General features: G+C 35.6%; 2 protein-coding genes across 4 annotated transcripts in view; one reads left to right on the top strand and one right to left on the bottom strand.

The window, feature by feature from the left end:
• Window positions 1-236: 236 nt before the first annotated feature.
• lamp1a (lysosomal associated membrane protein 1a) lies at window positions 237-21660 on the top strand. 3 transcript variants are annotated; one of them, XM_051702089.1, is made up of 10 exons: window positions 237-415; window positions 9816-9931; window positions 10167-10383; window positions 10515-10682; window positions 13741-13937; window positions 14532-14654; window positions 14741-14807; window positions 16379-16546; window positions 19490-19674; window positions 21128-21660. In XM_051702089.1, exons 1-9 carry the CDS (start codon window positions 367-369, stop codon window positions 19627-19629), a joined length of 1245 nt encoding a protein of 414 aa, XP_051558049.1. In that variant the 5' UTR covers window positions 237-366; the 3' UTR covers window positions 19630-19674; window positions 21128-21660. The 3 variants fall into 3 exon arrangements, with proteins under 3 accessions (XP_051558049.1, XP_051558048.1, XP_051558050.1); XM_051702088.1 differs by lacking the exon at window positions 21128-21660 and having other exon boundaries at window positions 19490-19878; XM_051702090.1 differs by lacking the exon at window positions 21128-21660 and having other exon boundaries at window positions 268-415; window positions 10172-10383; window positions 19490-19878.
• A 79-nt stretch (window positions 21661-21739) lies between these two features.
• grtp1a (growth hormone regulated TBC protein 1a) overlaps window positions 21740-27923 on the bottom strand; it is a 28430-nt gene continuing 22246 nt past the window's right edge. Inside the window, exon 8 of the mRNA XM_051702099.1 lies at window positions 21740-24846. Coding sequence (XP_051558059.1) covers window positions 24754-24846 — 93 coding nt within the window. The 3' untranslated portion in view covers window positions 21740-24753. The remainder of the gene's footprint in view (window positions 24847-27923) is intronic.

Here is a 27923-nt window from a genome sequence, read left to right as displayed (position 1 = left end):
TATGTATCGAATGGAATGGTAATACAGTGGTACTTTTATATATATATATATATATATATATATATATATATATATATATATATATATATATATATACACACCATGGAACTGGAAGATTACCATATTTATGTTCCATAATATTTTCAGTATTTTATTCCGCGTTTTAATTTTAATATATGAGTGCGCATCACGTGACCACTGTGGGCGGAACAGATGTAAAGCCCCACCCCCAACACTCACATGACTGGAACATTCTTCCTGAACAGACATACACAGCAGCGGTAAACTCACTTTATACCCTTATATTTTATTATTACCGTATCATATTTAGTGCTTTATTGACGGCGATCGACACACACTGAGGAGATGTTCGTCACACAGTCTTCATTCACTGCAGGTGTCTGCTTCAGTCTCGGTGAGTCTTTATAACTGAAATAAAACAAACATGAATATTAATCTCTACGGACTGATGAATGTCAATGATTTAAACGGACTCTACGTTTAATATTAGTTTGTTTCTTGAGTTTTCAGTGCTGTTAAAACTCCATTATTTACTGCGTGTTTGTTTAATTTGGTTCTTCTATCGTCTTTAAATGCTTTTTTTGTATTAACTGAGCTGCGTCATTAATGTCTCTGAACGCGCTCAAAGCTTCATCTTGACTTTCATGATTATTTATAGAATATTAATTGCTCCTCATTTACATAGTGTCATCACGTGACAGAACAATAGACAAGCGTTTAATAAATGGAATAGTTGACATAACGTTTAATTCTGTCATCATTTACTCTTCTGTGGAACACAAAAGAAGATGTTTAATAGAATGCTCATGCTGCTCTTTTCCATACAATGAAAACAGACAGTGACTAGAGGTTCTCAAGCTTCAAAAAGGACAAAAAACACCATGAAGTCATACAACAGCTTTATGTGAGGAACAGACCCAGTGCACAACTCATATGGACAACTAGACCTGTCACGATTAATAAATAATCATCTGAATGTGATTATTTGATCTCAAATACTCAAGACGCCCAATTCTATTTCTGTGGAGATGATAGAATGAAGAAACAGAACCTCAAAGGTTTTCTTTCATGAGAAATAAGGGCTGGTGGGTTTAATCTGAGAGCCTTAAAATAATGTGTGAAAGTGAAGAATTTAGGACAGAAATATATTACTATTTAGGGCTGCAGCTAATGATTATTTTGATAATTGACTAATCTAATGATTATTAGAACGATTTCGACTATTCGCAGATTATTGCAATGATTAATCATTAGCTCTAAACCGATTATTCAGCTTGTGCCTTTAATAATCGATTAATCTAATGATTATTAGAACGATTATTTGACTATTCGGGTGATTGCAACGATTAACCATTAGCTCTTAACCGATTATTCAGCTTGTGGTTTTGATAATCGATTAATCTAATGATTATTAGAACGATTATTTGACTGTTTGGTGATTATTGCAACGATTATTCAGTTTGTGATTTGATAATTGACTAATCTAATGATTTTTAGAACGATTATTTGACTATTCAACGATTATTGAAACGATTAGTCATTAGCTCTTAAAATGATTATTCAGCTTGTGGTTTTGATAATCGACTAATCTAATGATTATTAGAACAATTATTAGACTACCTGCGATTATTGCAACGATTAACCATTAGCTCTTAACCGATCATTCATCTTGTGATTTTGATAACCAATGAAGCTAATGATTATTAGAACAATTATTCGACTGTTCTGCAATTATTGCAAAGATTAATCATTAGCTCTTAACCGATTATTCAGCTTGTGGTTTTGATAATCGATTAATCTAACGATGATTAGAACGATTATTCGACTATTCGGGCGATTATTGCAATGATTAATCGTTAGCTATTAACTGATTATTCATCTTGTGCCACGACTTAAAAGGTTGTATTAAACGTGCTTACTAACAATGAAGAGGACAAAATATTTTTTTAAAATGCCTCTACATGACATTCACTGAATAAAGGAAAAAAATACTTTTTATTAAGTTTAATTCACTTAAAGGAGACCTATTATGCCCCTTTTTACAAGATGTAATAGTCAGGTGTCCCCAGAATGTGTCTGTGAAGTTTCAGCTCAAAATACCCCACAGATCATTTATTATACCATGTTGTAAATGCCTCTTTTTGGGTGGAATCAAAAACACGCTGTTTTCGTGTGTGTCTCTTTAAATACAAATGAGCTGCTGCTCCCCGCCCCCTTTCCGGAACAGGGCTGTGCCTTTATAGCTCATGCTTCGGATACTATAGCAACAACAAATCAGAACCAATATGACTGATACCGTAAATACCGGAGTGTTTTTCAGCCATTTAGCAACGATGGATGAGCAACACAAAAATATACTGTAATGACGTTAGCTATGCGCTATAACGAGACATGACATTTTAGGGGGTTGTCTTGCATCATGCGATTCGCAAATGTTCACAAAATATAAAGTGCGATACTTACATTTTCAGGATATAAAACTGGAACACGAACAGTTGGTACTGATCAATGCTTGAGAATCAAATTTTTAGAAAATCCTGCTTTATACCCTCATTCACAAAGCAGTCCGGTGTAAAATGATTTGCATAAACATACTCAAATTTTGGTATGTTTTGGGGCACATTTTCTTCAAAAACAAAACTTGTCCACTGCGTCTTCAGTGGCTCTGATGGCGGGAGTACATGAAGACTCTTATGTTCACTTTTACAGCCAAGAACAGAACACGTATGACATTTATGAAGCTGAGACATTATTCTTCTCACCGTAGCTGCTCCAGCGCGGAAAAAAACGGCGGACTGTGTGTCGATCACTCAGGGGAGGATCTATGATAATAGGGTGGAGTCCGTCACCAGTCGTGGGCGGGGCCTGCGCTAAAATGACGTCACTTTAGAGCGGATACGAAAACCGATCATTTTGAGACACTGTTTTTGATTAATAGAAATTTAAGAAAGAGGAGTGGGTGGATTTTTAACAGTGTAGGGTGGTTGTGTACACACACTGCTGACTCACATTTATGTTCAAACACCATGTAAAAGCCTTTAAGAAAATCACTGCAAAAAATCTTATTGTTTCAAGTGTTTTTGTCTTTTAATGGTTAAATTTTCCATTTAAAATGATAAAAAAAAATCCTTAAAACAAGATATATTTACATGAGAAGCAACATATAAGATATTTAGACTTGCTTTAAGAGTATGTATTTTGTATATAAGTGTATTTTTCACTTGTTCATACTTCTGCTAGTTCAGTAAAGACAAAATATACTTATATTCATGATCTGTTCTCTAAAAGCAAGTCTCTTTGTAACAAGGTTAAGAAAGGGCAAGGAGTAGGTGGGAACTGGCTGAACAGTCAAAGTAATATTTTAATTTAAACTTAAAAAGACACAAAACATAAATGCAAACACGCTGCTGCGTGTGGCTCTCTCTGCCAAACTGACGCATCCTGCTGCATTTATCCTTCTCCTCGGCTGATTAGCCCGATTGTGGGCCGGGCGTGCGTAGTCATGGCCCCGCCCTGCCCTCCTCCTCATCACAATCTTATATGCTGCTTCTCAGGTGAATGCATCTTTTTTTTTTTAAAGGATTTTTAGATATTTTTTTATATTATATTCAGTATTCTCAGATAACAATTTTTTCTTCTGCAGTATAGCTGCTAAAGAAAATGCATGTTGTTTTAAAGGAGTTTTAGATATTTATATTGGAAAACAAGCCAAAACAAAAACAAATCAAAAACGTATTTTGTTGCCGTGTATAATGGGGTGAAGACTACCCTCTCTCACCTTTCTGTTCACTTCAATCCATCTTTAACTCACAAAAACACAAACTCTCTCTTATTAATAAAGCTGCGTATTGACAATGTTCTTCACGATAAGAAATGCACAGTGACACATATATATTATGATTCAATAAGTCACGAGTCATCACGTTATAATCTAGCTGCATTAAGCATGTGCGCTCGAGGGATGAGCGTCCCGTGACAAGAGTGTGCATCAGCCGGTGCAGTTTCAATCTCTCCCCCTTAGATCGGGACATTCACACAACTCATAGAAGAGACGCTGACCACACAGAGAAATGACCGTTTCAGAGTTTGAAGTTATTTACATGATCTGTGTATAATTTGAACTTTAATAAAGCTATAACGCATTAAATATAACCGCATTAAAGATGTAACGCATTAAATATAACCGCATTAAAGATGTAATGCATTAAATATAAGCGCATTAAAGATGTAACGCATTAAATATAACCGCATTAAAGATGTAACGCATTAAATATAACCGCATTAAAGATGTAACGCATTAAATATAACCGCATTAAAGATGTAACGCATTAAATATAACCGCATTAAAGATGTAACGCATTAAAGATGTAACGCATTAAATATAACTGCATTAAAGATGTAGCGCATTAAATATAACCGCATTAAATATAACCGCATTAAAGATGTAGCGCATTAAAGATAACCGCATTAAAGATATAACCGCATTAAATATAACCGCATTAAAGATGTAGCGCATTAAATATAACCGCATTAAAGATATAACCGCATTAAAGATGTAGCCGCATTAAATATAACCGCATTAAAGATGTAGCGCATTAAATATAACCGCATTAAAGATGTAACGCATTAAATATAACCGCATTAAAGATGTAACGCATTAAATATAACCGCATTAAAGATGTAACGCATTAAATATAACCGCATTAAAGATGTAGCACATTAAATATAACCGCATTAAAGATGTAGCGCATTAAATATAACCGCATTAAAGATGTAACGCATTAAATATAACCACATTAAAGATATAACGCATTAAATATAACCGCATTAAAGATGTAACCGCATTAAATATAACCGCATTAAATATAACGGCATTAAAGGTGTAACGCATGAAATATAACCGCATTAAAGATGTAGCGCATTAAAGATGTAGCGCATTAAATATAACCGCATTAAAGATGTAGCGCATTAAATATAACCGCATTAAAGATGTAACGCATTAAATATAACCACATTAAAGATATAACGCATTAAATATAACCGCATTAAAGATGTAACCGCATTAAATATAACCGCATTAAATATAACGGCATTAAAGGTGTAACGCATGAAATATAACGGCATTAAAGATGTAACGCATTAAATATAACCGCATTAAAGATGTAACGCATGTTCATCTAAAATAAGATGTACATCCTTATTTTATTGTAGGATTCCAAGTTAAAAATGAATGAATGACTTCTTACGGTGTATGAAGCATGCATTAATCATCATAATCGCAACTGTTTGTTTGACAATTAATCATCAGCCAAATTTCATAATGGTGACAGCCCTGTGGACTACTTTAATGATGCTTTTATGGTGCGTATTTCTCCCTTTATGGAGCTTGAAAGCAGCCTGAACATTCTGCTAAACATCATGAAAGTCGTACAGGTTTAGAACAACATGAGGGTGAGTAAATGATGGCAGAAGTGTGAAGTGCAGTTGTGTGTGTTTCATGTCACGTGTGAAATATAATGTAGTAATATTAGACAGTATATAGTGATGATGTGTATTCAGATGTGATTGGACAGAGTCAGCAGATCCACACAGTGATTGTAATTGTTATTATTCAGCTGATGTAAGACTCATTCTGACTGGAACTCTAAATGATCTGCAGGACTGTTTTTAGCTGTTTGTTTGGTAATTTATCACATGAATAGACCATGTTAATGCTGTTAGTGTGTGGTCATCATTTCACAAACTCTTTCGGTCATGCTGTGATTTGATTTCACAAGAGTTTTACTTCAGTTTTCATAACATTTACACAGTTGAGCAAAATATAGCAGAAAACATGACATAAACTACCCCTGAGCTATGTTTGCCAGTGTATGCAAGTGAATGGTGACCAGAGCTTTGAAGCTCGAAAAAGCACATAAAGTCAGCATAAAAGTAATCCATAAGACTCCAGTGGTTTAATCCATGTCTTCTGAAGTGATATGATAGGTGTGGGTGAGAAACAGATCAATCTTTAAGTCCTTTTTTTTTTAACTATAGATTCTCCTCCCTTACCAATAGGTGGCGATATGCACGAAGAATGTGAATTGCCAAAAACAAAAGAAGAATGTGAAAGTGAAAGTGGAGATTTATAGAGAAAAAGTAATGTCAAAATCAGTAATGTTTTGGATTGGATGTCATTGTTTCCACCAAAACTAGTTTATTGCTAAGAAAATTTAAATATTGCTAAAAATAAAACATGTATAAAAATAAATACAATTATATATTTGGTGGGGCCAGTGAAAATGTTGGCAGGGCAGGAAAAAAACATATACTGTATATATATATATATATATATATATATATATATATATATATATATATATATATATATATTAATACATTCTTATAAAACCAATAGTTCTGGTCCTGGATGCTGATTGGTTAACAGCCGTGTTTTATTCATGATAAATCACAGTTCTGACCTCTTCACAGAACTTCTATTTGTATCACTCCGCAGCACCTGACAGATATTCTTGTTGCCTAGCAACATTCTGTTCACTGTTTACTGTCAGGGACTATCTCTTCTAGCGGAAGGATGACATAACTTTATTTTTTATATTAAAATAATTTATTAATAAACTTCTGTGTCCTTAATATTTTTATAACAAGGTAACCGTTTAATAAAAGCAATAAGGCACTCAAGGCTGTCCAATATTGTGAATGACTCACAATGACACATGCCTAACAATGGTCTTTAGCCGTGACAATATTCACAATATAGCACAGTCTCTTATTCCTTACTGCTTAAATATATACAAATATATAATTAGAAAGATTATTTGACTATTCAGCGATTATTGCAATGATTAATCATTAGCTCTTAACTGATTATTCAGCTTGTGATTTTGATATTCAATTAATCTAACGATGATTTAATAAAAGCAATAAGGCACTCGAGGCTGTCCAGTATTGTGAATAAGTCACGACTCGCAACGACGCATGCCTAACAGCGGCCTTTAGCTGTGACAATATTCACAATATAGCACGGTCTCACATTCCTTACTGCTTAAATAAATATATACAAATATATAATTAAATATATATATTTATACCATGGTCTGATCGTATACTCAGTTCTGATTAGCTGGAATTTGTGCGTTAAAACAGTTTAATGCACAAGTAGTTCCAGTCAGTTTTAATCACCGTTCTGTATAATGCTGTCCTCAGTAATGAAACTACCTCTGTATGTAAATATTGTGTAGTAAGTCTGATGAGTCTCAGAGACGAGATTATCCATCACATCACAAAACACAATATCATAAGTCATGAAATAGCATCTTTAAATCAACTATGAAGCGCTACTGGAAAAAAACAGAAGAGACAGCAGTGATCATGAGCCCCGTATTACTGAGTCTGACCTGGAGATAATTAGAAATACACCTGAACTTTCCTCTTACATACCGATAAGACTTGACAGGAAAGTTTTGGTTTGACATTTGGTTGTTTTGCACGGAGAGGGAGAGAAGGAAACCAAGACCAATGAAAGGCATCTTTCGCTAACCTGTAAGACGATTTGAATTGTAATATAATAAACATTATCTAATATTGTTGTGCTGTTCAGCATGTGCCTCACACAACCGCTAGAGGGCGCCGCTTGATCACACATCACTGACTGAAGCGGTCAATGCGATGCGTTTTTTTGCTGTTTATTATTCGTGATTTCATTCATAATTCAATCAGTTGTGTAATATTAAGGGATATCATATTGATGTCTCAGAGGTAAAAGCCTGCAGGTTTCAAAGTGTTTTGGATGTTTTTCCCCTCATCATGAACAGTAAGTGCCACTTTTACAACGGTCACATTCACAATGCCGGATTTTCCTCATTAATGTAATATTAAATTTATATTCTTTGTAATTTTTACATGTTCTTAGGAGTGCCAACCCTTCTACATTATTTGTAGAATATTTACTATATTATTATTTCTGGATTGAGTTTTTACAGTGTGTGGTCTCCAAAAAACTTCCAATTATTCATACAGATTTTTATTTAATTCATTCCAGTAAATGTCATTTTATCGCACTACTGTATCTTTGTGTCTCATTTAGAACGGGCAGAACTCTTGATCTAACAACCGGTAGATAAAGATATTCTTACAGTTCAAATTTGCTTTTCAAAAATCAATGTGTGGTTCTTCGCCTCCACGTCGTGCATTAAAATCATGTAACGCACCCCTAGCCCTGGTTTATCCCTTACATATTCCTTACTGTTTACACACACACATACAGGCCTCACAAGTAAGGAATATTTCTGCTGGTTTAGATTTTTTACATTTTCAGTGGAAAAACAACAACAACAACAACAAAACATTTTATTTTTAGCAACAGAGTTTTATGTGCTAGGATTTTTTATATTTATATTTTTCTTTACAAAAAAAAAATAAGTTTAAATTAGCAAATATAACTTCAAATACAGCTATAATGTCTATCCATGACAATTATAAATTCAAAAACACATTTATGGTACAAAATGATGACACAATGCAAACATTACATATTGGTTTGTATTTTTCAACCCATTCTAAGTGATGCGTTCAGAATTATCCCAGGTCATTAGGGTTGTCATAAAATATCGATTATTGATCTGCATGTTAATTTATCGATACATTCTTGAGACATCGATATATTAACATCAGCCGACATTTAAATTAGAAGCCTAATTTGTGTGCTTTCAATTCACTGCAATGTAGTCTGACGTAATAGCTTTGGGAGACCACAAGGGGGCGACATTACATTTACTGAAGCCGGTTGAGACATGGACAAGGGACAGATCACGCATATTACAAGCTGATGCCAGTCCAAAGTCGCAAAGGTTTTCATACATCAAGAACGAACAAAGTGATGATGATGAGTTTGCAGGTTAGTGTATGAAATTGGTGTAACTGCGCAAACTGGACGATTAGAAATGGAAATGTTTATTATGCAATTTCCCTGTATGCAGTATTGAATAGATCTTTCATTTAAGCTGTCAAACCACAAAAAGGCATACTTGTAACTGAAAATATGTTGTGTAGGGTCTATGATATGATGATAATAATGTAGTGGTGCTGCAGAATTTTTAACAGCCTCCAGAGACGGCGCGTTCGCAGTGTTTGCGTACATTCCTTCATAGAAAATAATTGTTTTGAATTTTATAATGTGCCATGTCATCTGCCAGACACTTATTAATTAACCCTGTCGCTCACACTTCTGAAAAAAATCCGATATATTGCTAATCATCGGGAAAATCTTCCGATAATCGATACGTGAAAACCCAAGCCTACAGGCCATCCCCACCTCATCTGTGTTTGCCAACTAGATAACTTGCCCTTGGTGACCTTTAAACATCAGCAAAACTTGCAACAACATTGAATTTATAAAAGGAAACCAAATGTTTATATTTACAAGCCACAAAAACACGTTCAGTGTAAGTTTTAGTGACAAGGCACCACTGGTCCAACTGGGCAAGTGACTGTGCCATCAAGTGGTCGTTGAGCCCTGATGTATATATATATATATTTACAATATATGCCTCCGTCAAGAGGTTTTCAGTTGTGTGATGTGTGACATGAGCACCATCTGTTGGACATGCTGCAGAACAACATCACTGTCACTATCATGAACCAGTAAATGTTCTTTGTGTTGTCTGGATTCTCTTTGAAAGGCTTTATGGCTAACTGGAATAAGAGAGGTCATATAAGTGATACAATTATATCTTAACACATTAGTGGCCCATGATGGTGATTATATAATGAGTTTGTGTCTGATTGTGTTTCAGTTTGTTTGGTCGTAGCTCATGCTGTGACATTCGAGGTGAAGGAAGGAAACTCCACCTGCATTATAGCAGAATTCAATGCCAACTTCACCATCACCTACAACACCACCAATGGAACGGTACAACACACACACACTGACCATTAACAACATATTCACTCAGATCTGTCATTATTATGTTGATGAATTAAATTAAACCATTAATGAAACATTAGATTGTTCATCACTTTAACAGTTGAAAATAATGTCACGGTGCACCTCAATGGTTCATAAAATAGACTTTATATTTTCTTTTGCTGTTGGAGTGAAATATGACCTGTCCAGTTGTCTGATGTGCTGTTGTGTATTGCTGTAGAACAGCGCTGTGTTTGTGTTGCCCGCATCAGCAGTGGTGGGCACAGGAAGTACCTGCGGCGGCAGCGGCGTTCCTCCAGAGCTGGCAGTGTCGTTCGGTGACGGTCACACACTGTCTCTGGAGTTCTCCAGTGATAATAGACTGTATACAGTAGCCAATCTGAGTGTACAGTACAACCTGAGTGACAGCAGCACCTTCCCACAATCCACCAGAACAGGTGAGACACAAACAAAATCTGATCACAAGTGGACTAGCATTTAACAGCCTGAATGTTTGTGATCAGTTCACCCGAGGCGGATAGCATGTGTAAACATAGCAGTTAATCACATGTGTTTGTGTTGTTCACAGGACTTGTTTCAGTGATGACGAACGTGCCTGGCATGTCAGCGAGGTTGAACTCGACCTACAGATGTCTGAGTGCTGCAGCAGTCAGTCTGGGCGGAGCGGACGTCACCGTCACCTTCTCTGATGTTCGGATAGAGGCGTATATGCCTGGAGCAAACCTCAGCACAGACGGTACAATGTGAAACAGAAGTTGGGCAGGACAAATCAAAGAGCTTGAACATTATTTTTACATTCCCTTGTTATACATTTATCCATTCCTTACAAAAATTAACCATGTTTTACTTATGTAACCACACTTGAACTATGGTATTTAACCCTTTACACTCTTAGGGTGTTTTTAAAGATTTCCTGTTTCAGTGGCATATCCAAAATTAAACGCTTATAACTCGACAAATAAAACTAAAAAACTAAAGAGGGCAATTGTTTGGTATTATTTAAAGAAATTTTTTTACATTTTTGATCAATTCTGAGACTCTCAGCCTAAGAAACTGCTGAAAAAAACTTGCATATAAGGTGGCTCCAAAAACATGCTTTCGTTTTATTCTCAATCATGTCACCCATAATTGAGTAGTTTTGTGTTGATTCAACAAAGCAATCAAAAGTTATAGCATTACAAATATAATTTATCAGTGTCCAAAAGCCTCTTCAAATAAATAAAACATAATAATTGTACATAAGAACTAATTACACATGCAAACACAACAATGACTAAAGGTTTGTATAGCATGCAGACATGATTTTAGTAATGAGATTTCACAGAATGAGTTTCATTCTGTGTCATTTGAGTCATCATTGAGTCTGTGTCATGTATTTGGCGCCATCTCCTGGTGGCCATATGTAACATTGTGCTTCATGTGGATTATCTAATGATCTATACATCTGATTACCTTGTGTGTGGACTCGTTTGAAAGATAATCACCTCATCTAAGTAATGGTATCTGTTATGTTCCGTTCCGTTTATTTTTCATGAAGTTATAAGTGAAAATGCAGCATATAAGCAACACTAACATAATTGTCAAAGACATATACTTAGCTATTACTCACTATATTTTTGTCTGTGAGTAAAACAAATAGGCTGGTTGTATTCTACTCTTTGAGAACTTTCAAACAACATATGACACATGACTATTTGATCAGTTTGATGTTTTTACTGATTGCAATAATATGTACAGTGCAAAATTATTACAATTATCAAAACAGAACCCTTCTGATTTGTCTGCAAATTTCAAAGCACTTGTTCAGTTTTGGTCATAATGTCTACATGCATTGGAAAGTAGAACTTCTAAACTTTCAAACGATACCTATTTTGTGTTGGTCAAGACTGTAGTTATTAATATTTTGATGATTATTTTTTTCTCCCGCAGAGCTTAAAGGGTTAAAACCATGGTTCTTACTACAAAAAATTGTGACATGGTTACTGCAGGTTTAGTGAAAACATGGACATGTGTTGTCAAAATTACCGGTACTTCAGTACCAAGTCGGTTCTAAAATAAAAAAGATGTAACGATACCAGTGATTCTACTGTACCAGTAGTACCGAGCACCGACTCAATCCGTTACCCGCACACTGTCTTACTGACACACGACTGCTTTCAAATGCTCACACGAGTGCTCTGTTACTCCTTTTATACTGAAATGCACAACTAATCAAATTAAAATCGTGATATGTCCTAGTGTGATTATTAAACTGTGAAATGCTGCAATCTTAGTCTGTATGAGCTGCATGAGCTTTAAATGAATGTGTGAAGCAGACCGCTCATACACTGGAAACTGAGAATCATTTGCGTTGTATGAGATGACAGAGCAGAGCACTAAACCACTCTGAAGCGTTATTTTTATATAATTTATATAATTAAATCACAGCATTTGCGCTTTAACGATCACACTGGGCCATGTAGCGAACTGTTTTCAGGAGAAGTTAAACTTCCATCAAAATACACGTCAAAATAAAAGCACGATTCATAATAAAAGTGAACCCAGATAGCACACGTATGTCTCTGAGATGTCTGTTTTAGATCTTTTCATCTGGAAAGCATCACAATCTAATTAACATCTGCTAAACATCTTTAAAATCAGATTTACAAACATTCTGAATTATAAACATCTCAAAGACATCTGCTGAATGTCTTATTGACATCCGAGAGGAAACGTCTTGTAGAGGTATTGCAGATGAGCAAACAACCTGAAAACTACATCTAGATAATGTACGTGTTCTATCAGGGAAACACTTGAAATTAAAGAAATTGCAACAGAAATATATTATAACTGTATAGTAAAATGTTATCCTCACTGTAGAAATAATAATAATAAATAATAAATAACAATTAATGAATAGTGATTGTAATAATAAAAATTAAGCAATAAATCACAAGCAAGAGTGCTTTTGTACTGAATAAAAGTTTGTTTAAGAATGCAATGGTAGGGGGCCTGGGTAACTCAGCGAGTATTGACGCTGACTATCACCCCTGGAGTCGCGAGTTTGAATCCAGGGCGTGCTGAGTGACTCCAGTCAGGTCTCCTAAGCAACCAAATTGGCCAAAAACACACAACTTTCCACACGCCCCCATTGAGAGCAAGAACCACTAATTACGACCACGAGGAGGTTACCCCATGTGACTCTACCCTCCCTAGCAACCGGGCCAATTTGGTTGCTTAGAAGACCTGGCTGGAGTCACTCAGCACACCCTGGATTCGAACTTGTGACTTCAGGTGTGATAGTCAGCATCAATACTCACTGAGATACCCAGGCCCCCGGCAAAAGTCTCATTTTGATTTAATGGTGTTTTTAAAGATTATATAAATATGGCTTTTTTATTGAATATGTCACATTCAGCACTTGTGTATGTGTATGTGTGTGTGTGTGTGTGTGTTCTATTTTGTATTCTGTAGAAAACAAGACTTATAAAACAGAACGCAGCATTTTTAACAGCTTAAGTTCTTATAACTTGACAAAGTGTCTAAAAAAATGTGGTGCCCCTGTGTGAGACGCTGAAAGAAAAAGTGAGATGCAGCGCAATGATGTCTGTCTAGTGCGTGTTGAAATAGGAATACACAGACAAACACAAAAACGTGTTTATTGTGAACAGCCCTTTTAAAACACTGATGTGCTCTGGATCAGAGTGTCTGTAAATGTGTTTGAAAGGAGACTTGTGACTTATTATTCCGTGTTTGGTCTCTAACTGCTCATGTTGAAGTTTAATCGTGATGTAATGTGTGTGTGTGTTTTCTAGAAAGCGTTTGCAGTGCCGATCAGAAGGCTACAACTGTTGCCCCGACACAAACACCCAGAACAACCCCTGCCCCTGTTCCAACGAGCGACCCAGAGCGCGGCAGCTACAACGTCACCAACAACAACGAAACCGCGTGTCTGCTCGCCACAATGGGACTACAGCTGAACATCACACACTTTTCAAAATCACAAAATAAGGTGATGACACTCACACACACTCCAAATGACTGGCATTGTAAGGTACTTTTACAGTGAAATTTCATGAATCTCAATACAACAAAAAAAAAATACGACAGCAAAAACTGCTAGTAAACACAGTAAATATTGATATGATTATTAAATGAAAACTATGGCACGCAGTATTCAAATCAATGAAGTCAAGTGTTAAGTAAACAGTTACAAAAAAAAATAATTCAATATAAATTAAAAACTTAAAGGAATAGTTCACACATTCTCATTGTTTACTCGCCTTTATGCCGTCTTTGTTCTGCATAAAACAAACGGAGATATTTTGATGGATCTATGAGGTCAGAATATCAGTATATCTTTGTTTGTGCTCCGCAGAAGACGGCATAAAAGTGAATAAACAGTGAGAGAATGATTATTTTTTGAATTAACTATTCCTTTAAAAGTTGAAAAATGAACTCAAAACATGGTACTTTCATGAGACCATCAGCAACCGTCTACAGTTATGGCCTTTGGAAAACTGAACGTGAATGTTCAAACTCTACCAGTCTGTTTATGTGTATATAATATTTCTGTTTGTTAATGTTTGATTGTTTCTCCTCACAGACCGTCAGTGAAGTGATGAATCTGCAGCCCAACAGAGCAACAGTGTCGGGGTCATGTGGGGTCACAGTCGCTACACTGACTCTGACAGAAGATCAGACCAACCTCAGCTTCACTTTCACAATGGTCTGTCTCTATCTCTCTCTGTCTGTCAGTATGTTCTTTAACATCTCTTCTCTCTCTCATTAATGTGATATGTTGTGTGTCTGCAGAACTCCACCACACAGAAGTTTCATCTGAGCGCTGTGAACGTGTCTGCTGACTGGCCTGACATGACAGGTAACAACAGCGTCTCAAGCACATCACAGTTTCATATTAAACATGTATATAATACAGAATACATCCAGCACAGAACATGATATCAATTCATTGTATTTGATTAACACTTGGTGTTTTTAAAGATTTCCTGTTTCAGTGGCATACCCAAAATTAAAGGCTTATAACTTGACAAAAAAAACAACAAAAACAAACAAGGAGGGACAAGTTTTTGGTATCATTGTAAAGAAAACTTTTATTTATTTTTCCCCTCCCCTTTTCTCCCCAATTTGAAATGCTCAATTCCTAATGCGCTTTAAGTCCTCGTGGTGGCGTAGTGAATCGCCTCAATCCGGGTGGCGGAGGACGAATCTCAGTTGCCTCCGCGTCTGAGACCGTCAAGCCACGCATCTTATCACGTGACTTGTTGAGCACGTTACCGCAGAGACGTAGCGCGTGTGGAAGCTTCACGCTATTCTCCGTGGCATCCATGCACAACTCACCACGCACCCCACCGAGAGCGAGAACCACATTATAGTGACCATGAGGAGGTTACTCCATGTGACTCTACCTTGCCTAGCAACCGGGCCAATTTGATTGCTTAGGAGACCTGGCTGGAGTCACTCAGCACACCCTGGATTCGAACTCGCGACTCCAGGTGTGATAGTCAGCGTCAATACTCACTGAGATACCCAGACTCCCATAAAGAAAATGTTTTAAATTTTTTAATGATATAGATTATGATACATTCAGAGATTCAGCCTAAGAAACTGCTGAAAAAAAATAAAAACGACTGAGCCAAAAATATATTTTATTTTTCTGATTTGACATTATATATCTCTGGGTGTAAATAAGGAGGCTCAGTAAAACTGCATTTTTTGTTGTTGTTATTGTTTTCAATCATGTCAACTGTATCTGAGAAAGCAATCAAAAGTTATAGCATTGCAAAAATAATTTATCATAGTGTCCAAAAGCCTCTCCAAACAAATAAAACATAACAATTGTACATAAGAACTAATTACACATACAAACACAACAATAACTAAAGGTTTGCATAGCGTGCAGACATGATTTTAGTAATGAGATTTCACAGAATGAGTTTCATTCTGTGTCATTTGAGTCATCATTGAGTATATACATATACTTAGCTATTACTCGCTACATTTTTGTCTGTGAGTAAAACAAATAGGCTGGTTGTATTCTACTCTTTAAGAGCTTTCCAACAACATATGACACATGACTATTTGATGAGTTTGATGTTTTTACAGATTACAATAATATGTACAGTGCAAATTTAATTTTAATAAATTATCAAAAGGGAACACTTCTGATTTGTCTGCAGATTTCAAAGCACTTGTTCAGTTTTGGTCATAATGTCTACATGCATTGTAAAGTAGAGCTTCTAAACTTTCAAACGATACCTATTTTGTGCTGGTCAAGACTGTAGTTATTAATATTTTGACAATATATTTCTTTTCTCACGGGCCCAACAGCAGAGCTTAAAGGGTTAAATTATAAAGTGTTAGATGGAGTCATTGCACCCATGAGATGAGGTAGACCTTGGATTGACACTAATACTGTATGTGTGTGTCCAGCTCCATTCTCCACAGCGAACAGTTCTCTGGAGTATTTTCAGGGCAGTGTGGGCCGCTCGTACATGTGCAGTTCTAAGCAGACACTCACTGTGATGTCCACATTCTCCATCAACACATTCAGACTCCAGCTACAGCCCTTTAATGTCACTGGAAACCACTTTGCTGCAGGTATGACCATGCTGTTGCATGTCCTGTTTACATATGTCTCAGGTGATCCCATTTACTGATGTGCAAAACTACACATTTTCAGTATTTAATAGTCAGTTGTAATGAAGTATAATTAGGGTGGTTTTGGTTCATCTGAGCCAATCGGACGCATTTCTTAGGGGGCGTTTACATAAGACACAGTGCAATAGAATGTAACTCCCTGCAAGTGTTTTTGAGTCAAACCTTTTAAACTATTTTTAACTTGAAACACTATCTTAAAAATGCAGCACTCTTGGTGGGACAAAAACAAACCAAAAAACACAGAGGGTTTTACTGAACTGAACTGTTTCATGCATCCAGCATTGTCGTCACTTAAAGACACAGGATTGAAGAAGAAGGCAAGAAAAGCAAGACGCAGCTGAACACTGGTGTCTCTAGTAGAGGTTGACCAATAGTGGATTTTGCCAATACCGATAACTTTAGGGGTGAAAAAGGCTGATAACTGCTTAATCGGCCGATAGTTTTTAAAATCGATTCATAAAATGTTACAAAATGTTCTTAGTTGGCACAGACATAGAGGTCAAAGTCCAAAATGAATAAAATCCCAGATGTAGTTTATTTTTCAAGCAAAATCCCAATAATAATCAGAAAAAAAGATTGGGTGCATAACATGGGACTTTAAACACTAAACAAGCCTGAAACACACCAGGGACTCTTATTTTGAAATGATGGAGACTTGGCTCCGTTACAATGCTCTATATTTAAAGCTTTAAGCTTTTTAAAGCCTATATATTATTATTATTCACAATATGAAGTTGGAGACACAATGTATGTGCTGATGAGGGATGTTTCTATATAGTATTTTATTTTGCAAGCCCTCATTTCAATTTAAAACACTTAAAACACTTAATTTTCAGTAAAACACTTAATCGGAAACTATCGGCATAGATTTTTGCTGACAAATGATAGTTCCAAAAAGCAACTATCGGCACCGATTAATCGGTAAAACCGATATATCTGTCTACTTCTAGTGTCTAGATGTGTTTTTACAGGCAATGTTCATTTTAAGTTGACACGGCATCTAAAAAATAAGAGACGCCGAAAAAAACCCAGCAAGACACGGTGGAACGGTCAAAGGATTTGAGATATTTACAATTCAATTTTCACTTGTTAGAATGCTATTTTTTTTATTATTACCTTTGCACTAATAAAAAAATGACAACATTGCTTGCAAAAATACACATTCTTGATATAAAACATTTAATTAATCTAGTAAAAAACACAATTACTGATATTTATAATTAATTTGTGACTTGTTGAAATTCCAATTTCACATATTGGCTGTGTTGTTTCTAGTAAAAATGCTCACTTTTGATATCTGTGAATTGGTTTTCACTAATGGCAGTGCTTATTTCACATATCTGGAATGTTATTTTTACTACTAAAAATCATTTAAAGATATCTTTAATTACTCTCAATTTAAAAATTCTAATTCAAAAATGAGCATTTTTACTAGTTGTTATTAAATTGTTGATATAAGAAATGGACATGTGCACTAGTAACAATGTAATTATTGATATCAAAAATGATATTTTTACTAGTAAGAAGAACAGCTGGTCAGAAATGATTATAGATATCAGTAATGGTGTTTTGAACAGGAGTGAATATGCACTTACAGTATCAAGAATATTTAGTTTTACTAGTTGCAGTTCTATTGTTGATATCAAGAATTCATGTTTTTACTAGTGACAATTGAATTGCTTATACATAATATTCAATATTTAAGTGAAAATGTCCATTCCTGATATTAAAAATGGTATTATAGCTAGTTCAAATGCTCATTTCATATCTTTAAATTGGTTTTCACTAATGGCAATGTTCATTTCAGATATCTGGAATGTGATTATAACTAGTAAAAATATAGCAACATGAATTGACTTTTAATCATGTGCAGGGTTATCAATTATAGATATCAACAATGCAATTTTCACTAGTTAAAATGCTAATTCTTCATATCAGAAATGGAATAACTACTAGTGAAAATGCTTGTTTTTGATATCAGTAATTACATTTGCACTAGTAAAAATTGTCATTCTTGATATAAAAAATGACCACTTGCAGAAATACAAGATTTTATTAATAATTGAATTTCAACTAGTAAAACATCAATCTTGACATCTGAATTTTTACTAGTAGAATTTGACAATGATCATTTATTCACTCCTTTTCAAAACACAATTACTGATATTTATAATTCATTTATAATTATGTACTTCTTACTAGTAAAAATGATAATTTTTGATATCATTAATTACATTACATACGTTACTAGTGCAAATATCCATTCATGATACCAACAGTTAAATTACAGGTAGTAATCTCTGAAATGTTACATTTGGTATTTCAGTATCTGAAATGAACATTGCCATTAGTGAAAACCAATTTAAAGATATGAAATGAGCATTTGAACTAATTGTAATTCAATTGTTGATATCAGGAATGGACATTTTCACTCGTAACATTGTAATTATCCATATAAAAAATGATCATTTTTACTAGTAAGAAGAACAGCTGATATGTGAAATTGGAATTTCAGTTAGTAAGAAATTAATTACAGATATCAGTAATTATGTTATTTACTATTTGAATTACATTTTTTGATATTAAGAATGGGTATTTCTGTGAGTGATGACATCATTGTTTGATATCAAGAATTAACATTTTAATTGGTGAAAATTGAATTGTTTATCCATTGGGGTGTATATATTTACACTAACAACAATTCGATAATGATTCTTTACCTAACGATTACGATGCATTGTGCATCCATGAATCGATTCAATCTGATTCAGTTATTTTAGAACGATTCATAATTATTGAAAAACAAATATGCATAAAAAAAGTTTCAAAGTTTTTACTGAACGTTCACTAATTCAGTGTCTCTCTCTCTCTCTCTCTCTCCAGCGGAGGAGTGCCGTGTGGACCAGGAGAACATGTTGATCCCCATCATTGTTGGAGCGGCTCTGGCGGGTCTGGTGCTCATCGTTCTCATCGCGTATCTGATCGGCAGGAAGAGAACTCATGCCGGATACCAGACCATCTGAAACATCCACAGCATCTCGTGTGATTGGCTGATTCAGAGCGAGCGAGTGAGTGTATGTGAGAGCTGGTTTAGGATTGTCAGACTTTTTCTTACTTGCTCGAGGTCACCGATGCATCAGTCGATATTCGTTCTCTTTTGTGTGTCACTCAGCTCTCTAGTTCAGTAGTCCAGGAGTCTGTCCCAATCTCAAACTTGTTTCAGTGGAGTTCACTTAATATGGTCAAGTCTAAAGTCATTTTCAAAACCATTTCACCGTGTACCCTTAATAGTGCTTTTGTTCTTTTCTAATCTTTGTTTGTATTTCTGCATTTAAAGGTGTTCTCAGTCATTTTGATTATGTTGCGCTCAACACTCGCTCTGTGTGAATGAAACCACTTTTATCAAAACACAAATATTCATCTCATATTAAACACAATTTTCTTTAGAAGTACTTTTCATTTCTTGATATGTTAAACATTTTTTAATGAGGAAAAAGACTATATATTATTATAAGTAATCAATGTTGTTAATAAATACCAGCTGTTTTAATGCTTAACCTTGAAATCATGTGGCAGACAATTCAGTCAGTAGTGTTGTAATGTTTAGTCCTTCAGGGCCCTTAATAGTGTTCAAATTCATGTTCACTATGAACTAGAGAGCTGTAGTGTATTTGCCCAGGTTCATCATGTTTTCAATCCATGATTCGCTCCACCTGACCCACTCCAAATAATTCAGTCCATATGATTCACTCCACCTGATTCAATCCAAATGATTCACTCTGCCTGATTCACTCCACATGGCCCACTCCAGCTGATTTAGTCCACATGACTCACTTCACCTGATTCAGGCCTAATGATTCACTCCACATGATTCACTCCACCTGATTCAATCCAAATGATTCACTCTGCCTGATTCACTCCACATGGCCCACTCCACCTGATTTAGTCCACATGACTCACTTCACCTGATTCAGGCCTAATGATTCACTCCACATGATTCACTCCACCTGATTCAATCCAAATGATTCACTCTGCCTGATTCACTCCACATGGCCCACTCCACCTGATTTAGTCCTCATGACTCACTTCACCTGATTCAGGCCTAATGATTCACTCCACATGATTCACTCCACCTGATTCAATCCAAATGATTCACTCTGCCTGATTCACTCCACATGGCCCACTCCACCTGATTCAGTCCACATGACTCACTTCACCTGATTCAATCCAAATGATTCACTCCACCTGATTCAATCCAAATGATTCACTCCACCTGATTCAATCCAAATGATTCACTCTACCAGATTCACTCCACATGATTTACTCCACCTGATTCAGTCTAAATGATTCACTCCACCTGACCCACTCCACCTGATTCAATCCAAATGATTCACGCCATATGATTCTTTAGAAATGTACACTGCATAACAGTCCAGAAAATTCAGTGTTGCTTCATTTGTGTGTATTTATGATGCCAGTGTGAACAGATCTGAACACTGTTTTTTGTTTATTTGGATACAGCTGGGATGTTCATAACCAAACATCGATAAGAACTCTTTGAAGAGATGCTTCATGTTTGAAACATAAATTATCAGATGTTTCCTGACAACAACAAAAACGTACAATGATGTTTCATTTGTTAACAATGAGCAGAAAATGCTTATTAAAAGGATAAAAGATTCTCTAAATATAACCATAAACTCACTTTAGAGAGAATAAACATGGATGAGTTCAGTCTGAAGAATTGAAATCAGTAGAATTGAGGAATTGTGTGTCTGAAATATTGACTGGAGATTGAAGTACGTGTAGAGTTTTCAGTTCTACATTCAGGGTTCCTGAAGTTTATTGCAAATATTATTTATTCCTGATTAACAATTTAAATGCTGTTTGAATTGTTCTGTAGTGAAAATCTGTAGAATTGGGTGTAATCCAGATTGTGTCATCTGTCGACATTTCTTCCCAGGTCACAGTAAACTACACGATCAGATCAGCCACAACATTAAAAGCACCTGTCTAATATTGTGAGTTCCCCCTCGTGCCACCAAAACAGCGCCAACCCACATCTCAGAACAGCATTCAGAGATGATATTCTTCTCACCACAATTGTACAGAGTGGTTATCTGAGTTACCGTAGACTTTATTAGTTCAAACCAGTCTGGTCATTCTCTGTTGACCTCTCTCATCAACAAGTGTTTCCATCCACAGAACTGCCGCTCACTGGATGAGTTTTGTTTTTGGCACCATTCGGAGTAAATTCTAGAGACTGTTGTGTGTGAAAATCCCAGAAATACTCAAACCAGCCCATCTGGCACCAACAATCATCCATGTGATTATCTAATCAGCCAATCGTGTGGCAGCAGTGCAGTGCTTGAAATCATGCAGATACGGGTCAGGAGCAACCTGCATTTCAGAATACCATTTGGTCCAAATCACTGAGATTAAATATTTTCCCCATTCTGATGGTTGATGTGAATATTAAAATGATTTTATGCACTGCAGCCACACGATTGGCTGACCAGACTGGTTTGAACTGATGAAGTCTACAGTAACTCAGATAACCACTCTGTACAATTGTGGTGAGAAGAATATCATCTCTGAATGCTGTTCTGAGATGTGGGTTGGCGCTGATTTGGCGGCATGAGGGGGAACTACACAATATTAGACAGGTGCTTTTAATGTTGTGGTTGATCTGTTTATATAAACATGTATATATACATGTACAGTACTGTGCAAAAGTCTTAGGCACATAAGATGTTTCACAAAAGCATTTGTCTTAAGATGGTTATTTATATCTTCAGCTTTAGTGTGTCAATAGGAAATACAAATGTTAAACTCACAAACATTACTTTTGCAAATAGAATAGAAGAACAGGGAGCCCTGCAACAGGTGTCATGGCCCCTACAGAGCCCCCACTGAACATCGAGTCAGTCTGAGATTACATGAAGAGACAGAAGCAATTGAGACAGCCGAAATAGAAGAACTGTGTCCAGGTGTATCTCGGAGAATTGATGCTGTTTTAAAGTCAAAAGTGGTCACACTGAATATTGATTTAGCTTTTTTATGTTTACTGGACTTTGTGTGACATTAAGTGATAAAAACTATTTATGACATTATTTTTGAAGACATCCTCACTATGCAACATTTTTCACAAGCGCTTAAACTTTTGCACAGTACTGTGTATATATACACACACACAGACTATAGGAGAGATGCTCTTTAGGGCTGGGTATTGATACAGATTTCCAAATTCAATATGATTCTGATTCACAAGCTCTTGTTTTAATTCTGATTCCAATTCATTTGGGTATATTTCAGTTATAATGTCCATTTTGCTCACTTATTAAAAAATGATCTTATGCTGTTAATTATACAGTAGTCCTTCTTACTTGGTCAATTATGAATATGTTCATTTTGTGCTGAGTGACTCCAGTCAGGTCTCCTAAGCAACCAAATTGGCCCGGTTGCTAGGGAGGGTTGAGTCACATGGGGTAACCTCCTCATGGTCACTATAATGTGGTTCTCGCTCTCGATGGGGCGCGTGGTGAGTTGAGCGTGGATGCTGCGGAGAATAGCGTGAAGCCTCCACACGTGCTACATCTCCACGGTAACATGCTCAACAAGCCACGTGATAAGATGCGCAGATTGATGGTCTCAGACGCGGAGGCAACTGAGATTCGTCCCCCACCACCCGGATTGAGGCGAGTCACTACGCCACCACGAGGACTTAGAGCGCATTGGGAATTGGGCATTCAACATTGGGGAGAAAAAAAAAAAAAAATATATATATATATTTACAAAAGGTATTTTATCATTAGTTTATCATTTTGGTCACATTTGAACTTTTTAGAAATGTAAAAATTTCATGTTAACCATGAATAAATTTGTCTTGAAATTGCATATTATATTGCGCATATACACTACCGGTCAAAAGTTTTGAAACACTTACTCATTCTTTATCAATTTATTTATTTTGTTCATATTTTAGAATAATAGTAAAGTCATCAAAACTATGGAATAACATAAATGGAACTATGGGAATTATGTTGTGACTAAACAAAATCCAAAATAAATCAAAACTGTGTTATATTTGAGCATCTTCAAAGTAGTCACTCTTTGTCTAGAATTTGCTGACATTTTCTCAACCAACTTCTTGAGGTATCACCCTGGGATGCTTTTTAAACAGTATTGAAGTTTTTTTTTTATTTATTACATTTTAGTTTTATAATGAAATAAATTAATATGTTGGCACAATTATATTTTTGTCTACAAAACTAATTTCAAACATTTAATCATACGCCTTCAGATCAAAAGATTTCTAAGATCATGAGAAACATTTCAGTCAAGTGTTTCAAAACTTTTGACCGATAGTGTATATATAATTAATGTTACATGTTTATTGTTTACATGCATTATTTACAATGTGTTTTAGAACTTGTGCTAAAACTGTACTGTCTCTTTAAGAAAGATTCTTACCCAGCCCTAATGCTTATTTCATTCTTTTTCTTTTGACTGGCATTAATTTAGCAAATGAGACATGAAAAACCTTCTAGAAAAGTCGAACACAGTAAATATTGTTTTTCTGTATCTTGCTGATATCGGTTGCAGTGTGTGAGCTTTTATATTTGTAAAGAATGCTTCAGTATTTTTGATCTGAGTGACGGGTTAATAAATAATGACTTACTCTCTCATCTTTGTGTTTCATTAAACTCTTCTTATATAAGTGAACTGCTACAAGAGATCACACTCATGATCAAAATCCCATAGACTTACATTAGAGGACACACTAATAACACCTGAGCAATGGACTGGCAATTATAAGTGTTTGAGTCACAGTGTGAGTGTTAAATCAAGGTTTTATTTCACAGTATTGTTGGTCATCTAAAACGAAATGAAAGTTTGAGTCTCAAACATTAAGACTTCCTCAGTCAGTATGTGATCTAACAGTCATTACCTTCATACAGCATCTGATTATCTGCAGATCTAGAAAAGTAAGAAAATATACATCAACATGATTTTGTTTCCAGTAAACACTATGAAGTTATCTTCAAGTCTACAGAAATCTGCTTGTCAAAAATAGATTGTTAAAGTCAGTAGGAAAACGAGTGCAAACAAAGAGTTTGGAATGTCTGAAGTCTTAAAGAGGCAGATCAGGATTCCTCAGACACTATCCGAGCTCGGCAGGTTTCCCGGAGCTTGGAAATCGTTGCCATGGAGAGGCTTCCGGGCTCCAAGAAGATTTTCTAGGAGAAGGTCAGACAAAGAGGAGAAACAAAAAACATTTTTGTTTTAGAGCAGTGTTTCCCAATCCTGGTCCTGGAGAATTCCGGCAATGCATATTTGGGATGTTTCCTAATTTAAAACACCCGTATGTATTAACGAGGAGGTGTCACGATTATGACGATTAATTGTGACGCTTTTTAATGTGTACGTGTGCTTCAGAGAACATAAGAAGTTATTTATTCATATTTAACTATTTATAGGGATATATGATTTCCTTTAGACTTCTAAACTTTGCGGAAAAAAAAAAATACAATAAATTAGAATAAATATATACAAATATAATTAACGAATACATAATATCCAAATACTTAAAATATGTCTCTTTTTTTTTTTTTTTTTTTTTTAAATCAACTTTATTCTTGGTTGATTTTAAATTGACACTTTTGTTTTTGGAACCCAGACAAACTGAATATCTATTTTATTATATTTAGGGCTGTCAATCAATTAAAATTACTAATCGAATTAATGACATAGTATGCCAATTAATAAACAGAATTAATGTCATATATAAATATCTGCCCCTCAAATAAAAAAAAATTAATCAATATATAAATATTAATTAATTATAAATAGTTATATTTCAATTATTGTAAATATTCTAAATATAATAATTCAGATAATTAAAATGCATTACATTAAGCATTAATAAGAAAATACAAAAAGTGGCTTTAGAATCTGATATATTGTTTATTTCCATATTACTGAACATAAGCCTAATATCAGCTCACAGCAATCATTAATTATGAGGGATTGTTTAATGACCCGCATCATAAACATACTGTTTTTAGGTCGCTGTGTCTACGTTAAATGTAGTTTGAAAATTAGAAAAACATGTCTTGAGATTATTTTTATATATTTAAGGTTTTCAAAATGAGAATCCTCGCGTATCTGTATCACGAGAAATACATTTTAAAAAGCTTTAATTCAGCACAGATGAAAAAATACAAATACAATTTTTTTGTTCAGTCTCACTGAACCTCGTATTAAACTCCCAAAAAATTTTAAATACAGTATAAATGTATAAATAATCAAATTACTGAAACCAAGTCAAATTTATTTAACTATTTTCATAAATTATATATATTATATACAGAATGTGCATTAACCTTACCATCCCAGTAACAGAGCAGCAGAGAGTAATAAGCTGTGCAATAAACAGTGCATTTAATACTGATTATAACAATATTAACGTTCAAAGTGGAGGAAGCACTACATCAGATATTACAGTGCAGATTTACAGAGTAAGAACATTAGCTACATACACTACAAACAGTCTCACAAACGGGATATTTTTCTGAACATGATCTTTTATTTATAGGGATAATAAAATTACTATGAAAAAAAATCTTATTTTAAAATGTGAACCGTGTGGTATGTAAAAGACAGATGTATATCAGAGTTGGTTTGGCTTCGTTGTGTGAAATACTAAATGAATATTAAATTTTACTAGTTTTATGATGATATCAGGAACAGATGAATGAGATGAAATATCAAGATAGAGAAGCAACCCAAACAGACACGGAGAATAACCATGAGAATTTATTGTATTATTTAACTTATTATTATAGTTATTTATAACTGGTGTCGTCTATGACTAGTAGCAGCTTGAATATCTCCGTGAATATGCTGGATTCATTATATCTCAATTTAATTTTAAATATGAAGACTCTGATTTCAGCAGATCACATTTCAATGGCCGTTATTGATATCAGAAGTATTTCACCCCTGGAAACGAGAAACGCGGAAGTGTGAAAAAGGACTATTAATGAGTTAAATCGACAGCCCTAATTAGGTTGGCTTGAAAAAGAACCCTTTTCCTATTGACTCCCATTCACCAATTTCGGGATATACCTTCAGGCTTTTCTGACTCTGGTTGCTATGATGTTTTAGGGTGTGTTCACACTTCGCAGGTTTGGTTCGATTAAAACGAACTCTGGTGTGATCACTCTGTTAGTGCGGTTCATTTGAACAAGTGTGAACGCTGCCATCCGAACAAGTGGACCAAGACCGCCTGAATAGTGGGTCTCTGTCTGCTTCCAAATAAACTCTGGTGCGGTTTGATTGATATATGAACGCAGCATGGACCAAAGATGTCTAAACGGACCAATAACAGGAAGTAATTTGCCTTTAATAATGACCTCAAGCATACCTGGTTCTTCTCATCATAGGAGCTATGTTTCCCATTACGGTTCGGTACAGGCGTCGGAACCGCTGTCAGCCGTCCGAACCGCCGTCAGCCGTCCTTGCAGCATATCTTCATTTGTGTGCGCAACAGAGGAATTCCTGGCGCTGTTTTGACTCCTTTACACATTTTATTAGCCCTTCATTTGTTCTCAGCTGGTAAAAATACCACCATATATACATAAACTCAGCAAAAAAGAACCGTCCTCTCACTTTCAACTGCTTTTATTTTCAGCAAACTTAACGTGTAAATATTTGTATGAACATAAAAAGATTCAACAACTAAAACATAAACTGAACAAGTTTCACAGACACGTGACTAACAGAAATTGAATAATGTGTCCCTGAACAAAGGGGGGGGTCAAAATCAAAAGTACCAGTCAGTATCTGGTGTGGCCACCAGCTGTATTAAGTACTGAAGTGCATCTCCTCCTCATGGACTGCACCAGATTTGCCAGTTCTTGCTGTGAGATGTTACCCCACTCTTCCACCAAGGCACTTGCAAGTTCCTAGACATTTCTGGGGGGAATGGCCCTAGCCCTCACCCTCCGATCCAACAGGTCCCAGATGTGCTCAATGGGATTGAGATCCGGGCTCTTCACTGGCCATGGCAGAACACTGACATTCCTGTCTTGCAGGAAATCACGCACAGAACGAGCAGTATGGCTGGTGGCATTGTCATGCTGGAGGGTCATGTCAGGATGAGCCTGCAGGAAGGGTACACATGAGGGAGGAGGATGTCTTCCGTGTAACGCACAGTGTTGAAATTGCAATGACAACAAGCTCAGTCTGATGATGCTGTGACACACCGCCCCAGACCATGATGGACCCTCCACCTCCAAATCGATCCCGCTCC

This window comes from Myxocyprinus asiaticus, chromosome 7 (genome assembly GCF_019703515.2).
Source record: "Myxocyprinus asiaticus isolate MX2 ecotype Aquarium Trade chromosome 7, UBuf_Myxa_2, whole genome shotgun sequence".
NCBI classification, from domain to species: domain Eukaryota; kingdom Metazoa; phylum Chordata; class Actinopteri; order Cypriniformes; family Catostomidae; genus Myxocyprinus; species Myxocyprinus asiaticus.
The sequence above is the reverse complement of the archived record's forward strand: the minus strand, read 5'-3'. Positions and strand labels throughout refer to the sequence as shown.

Bases quoted from the DNA above. Each gene is read 5' to 3' on its own strand.
- lamp1a (XM_051702089.1), top strand. From the start codon at position 367: ATGTTCGTCACACAGTCTTCATTCACTGCAGGTGTCTGCTTCAGTCTC. The intron at 9,932-10,166 runs GTACAACACACA...GTATTGCTGTAG, and splicing joins ACAACACCACCAATGGAACG to AACAGCGCTGTGTTTGTGTT. The intron at 14,655-14,740 runs GTCTGTCTCTAT...GTGTGTCTGCAG, and splicing joins TCAGCTTCACTTTCACAATG to AACTCCACCACACAGAAGTT.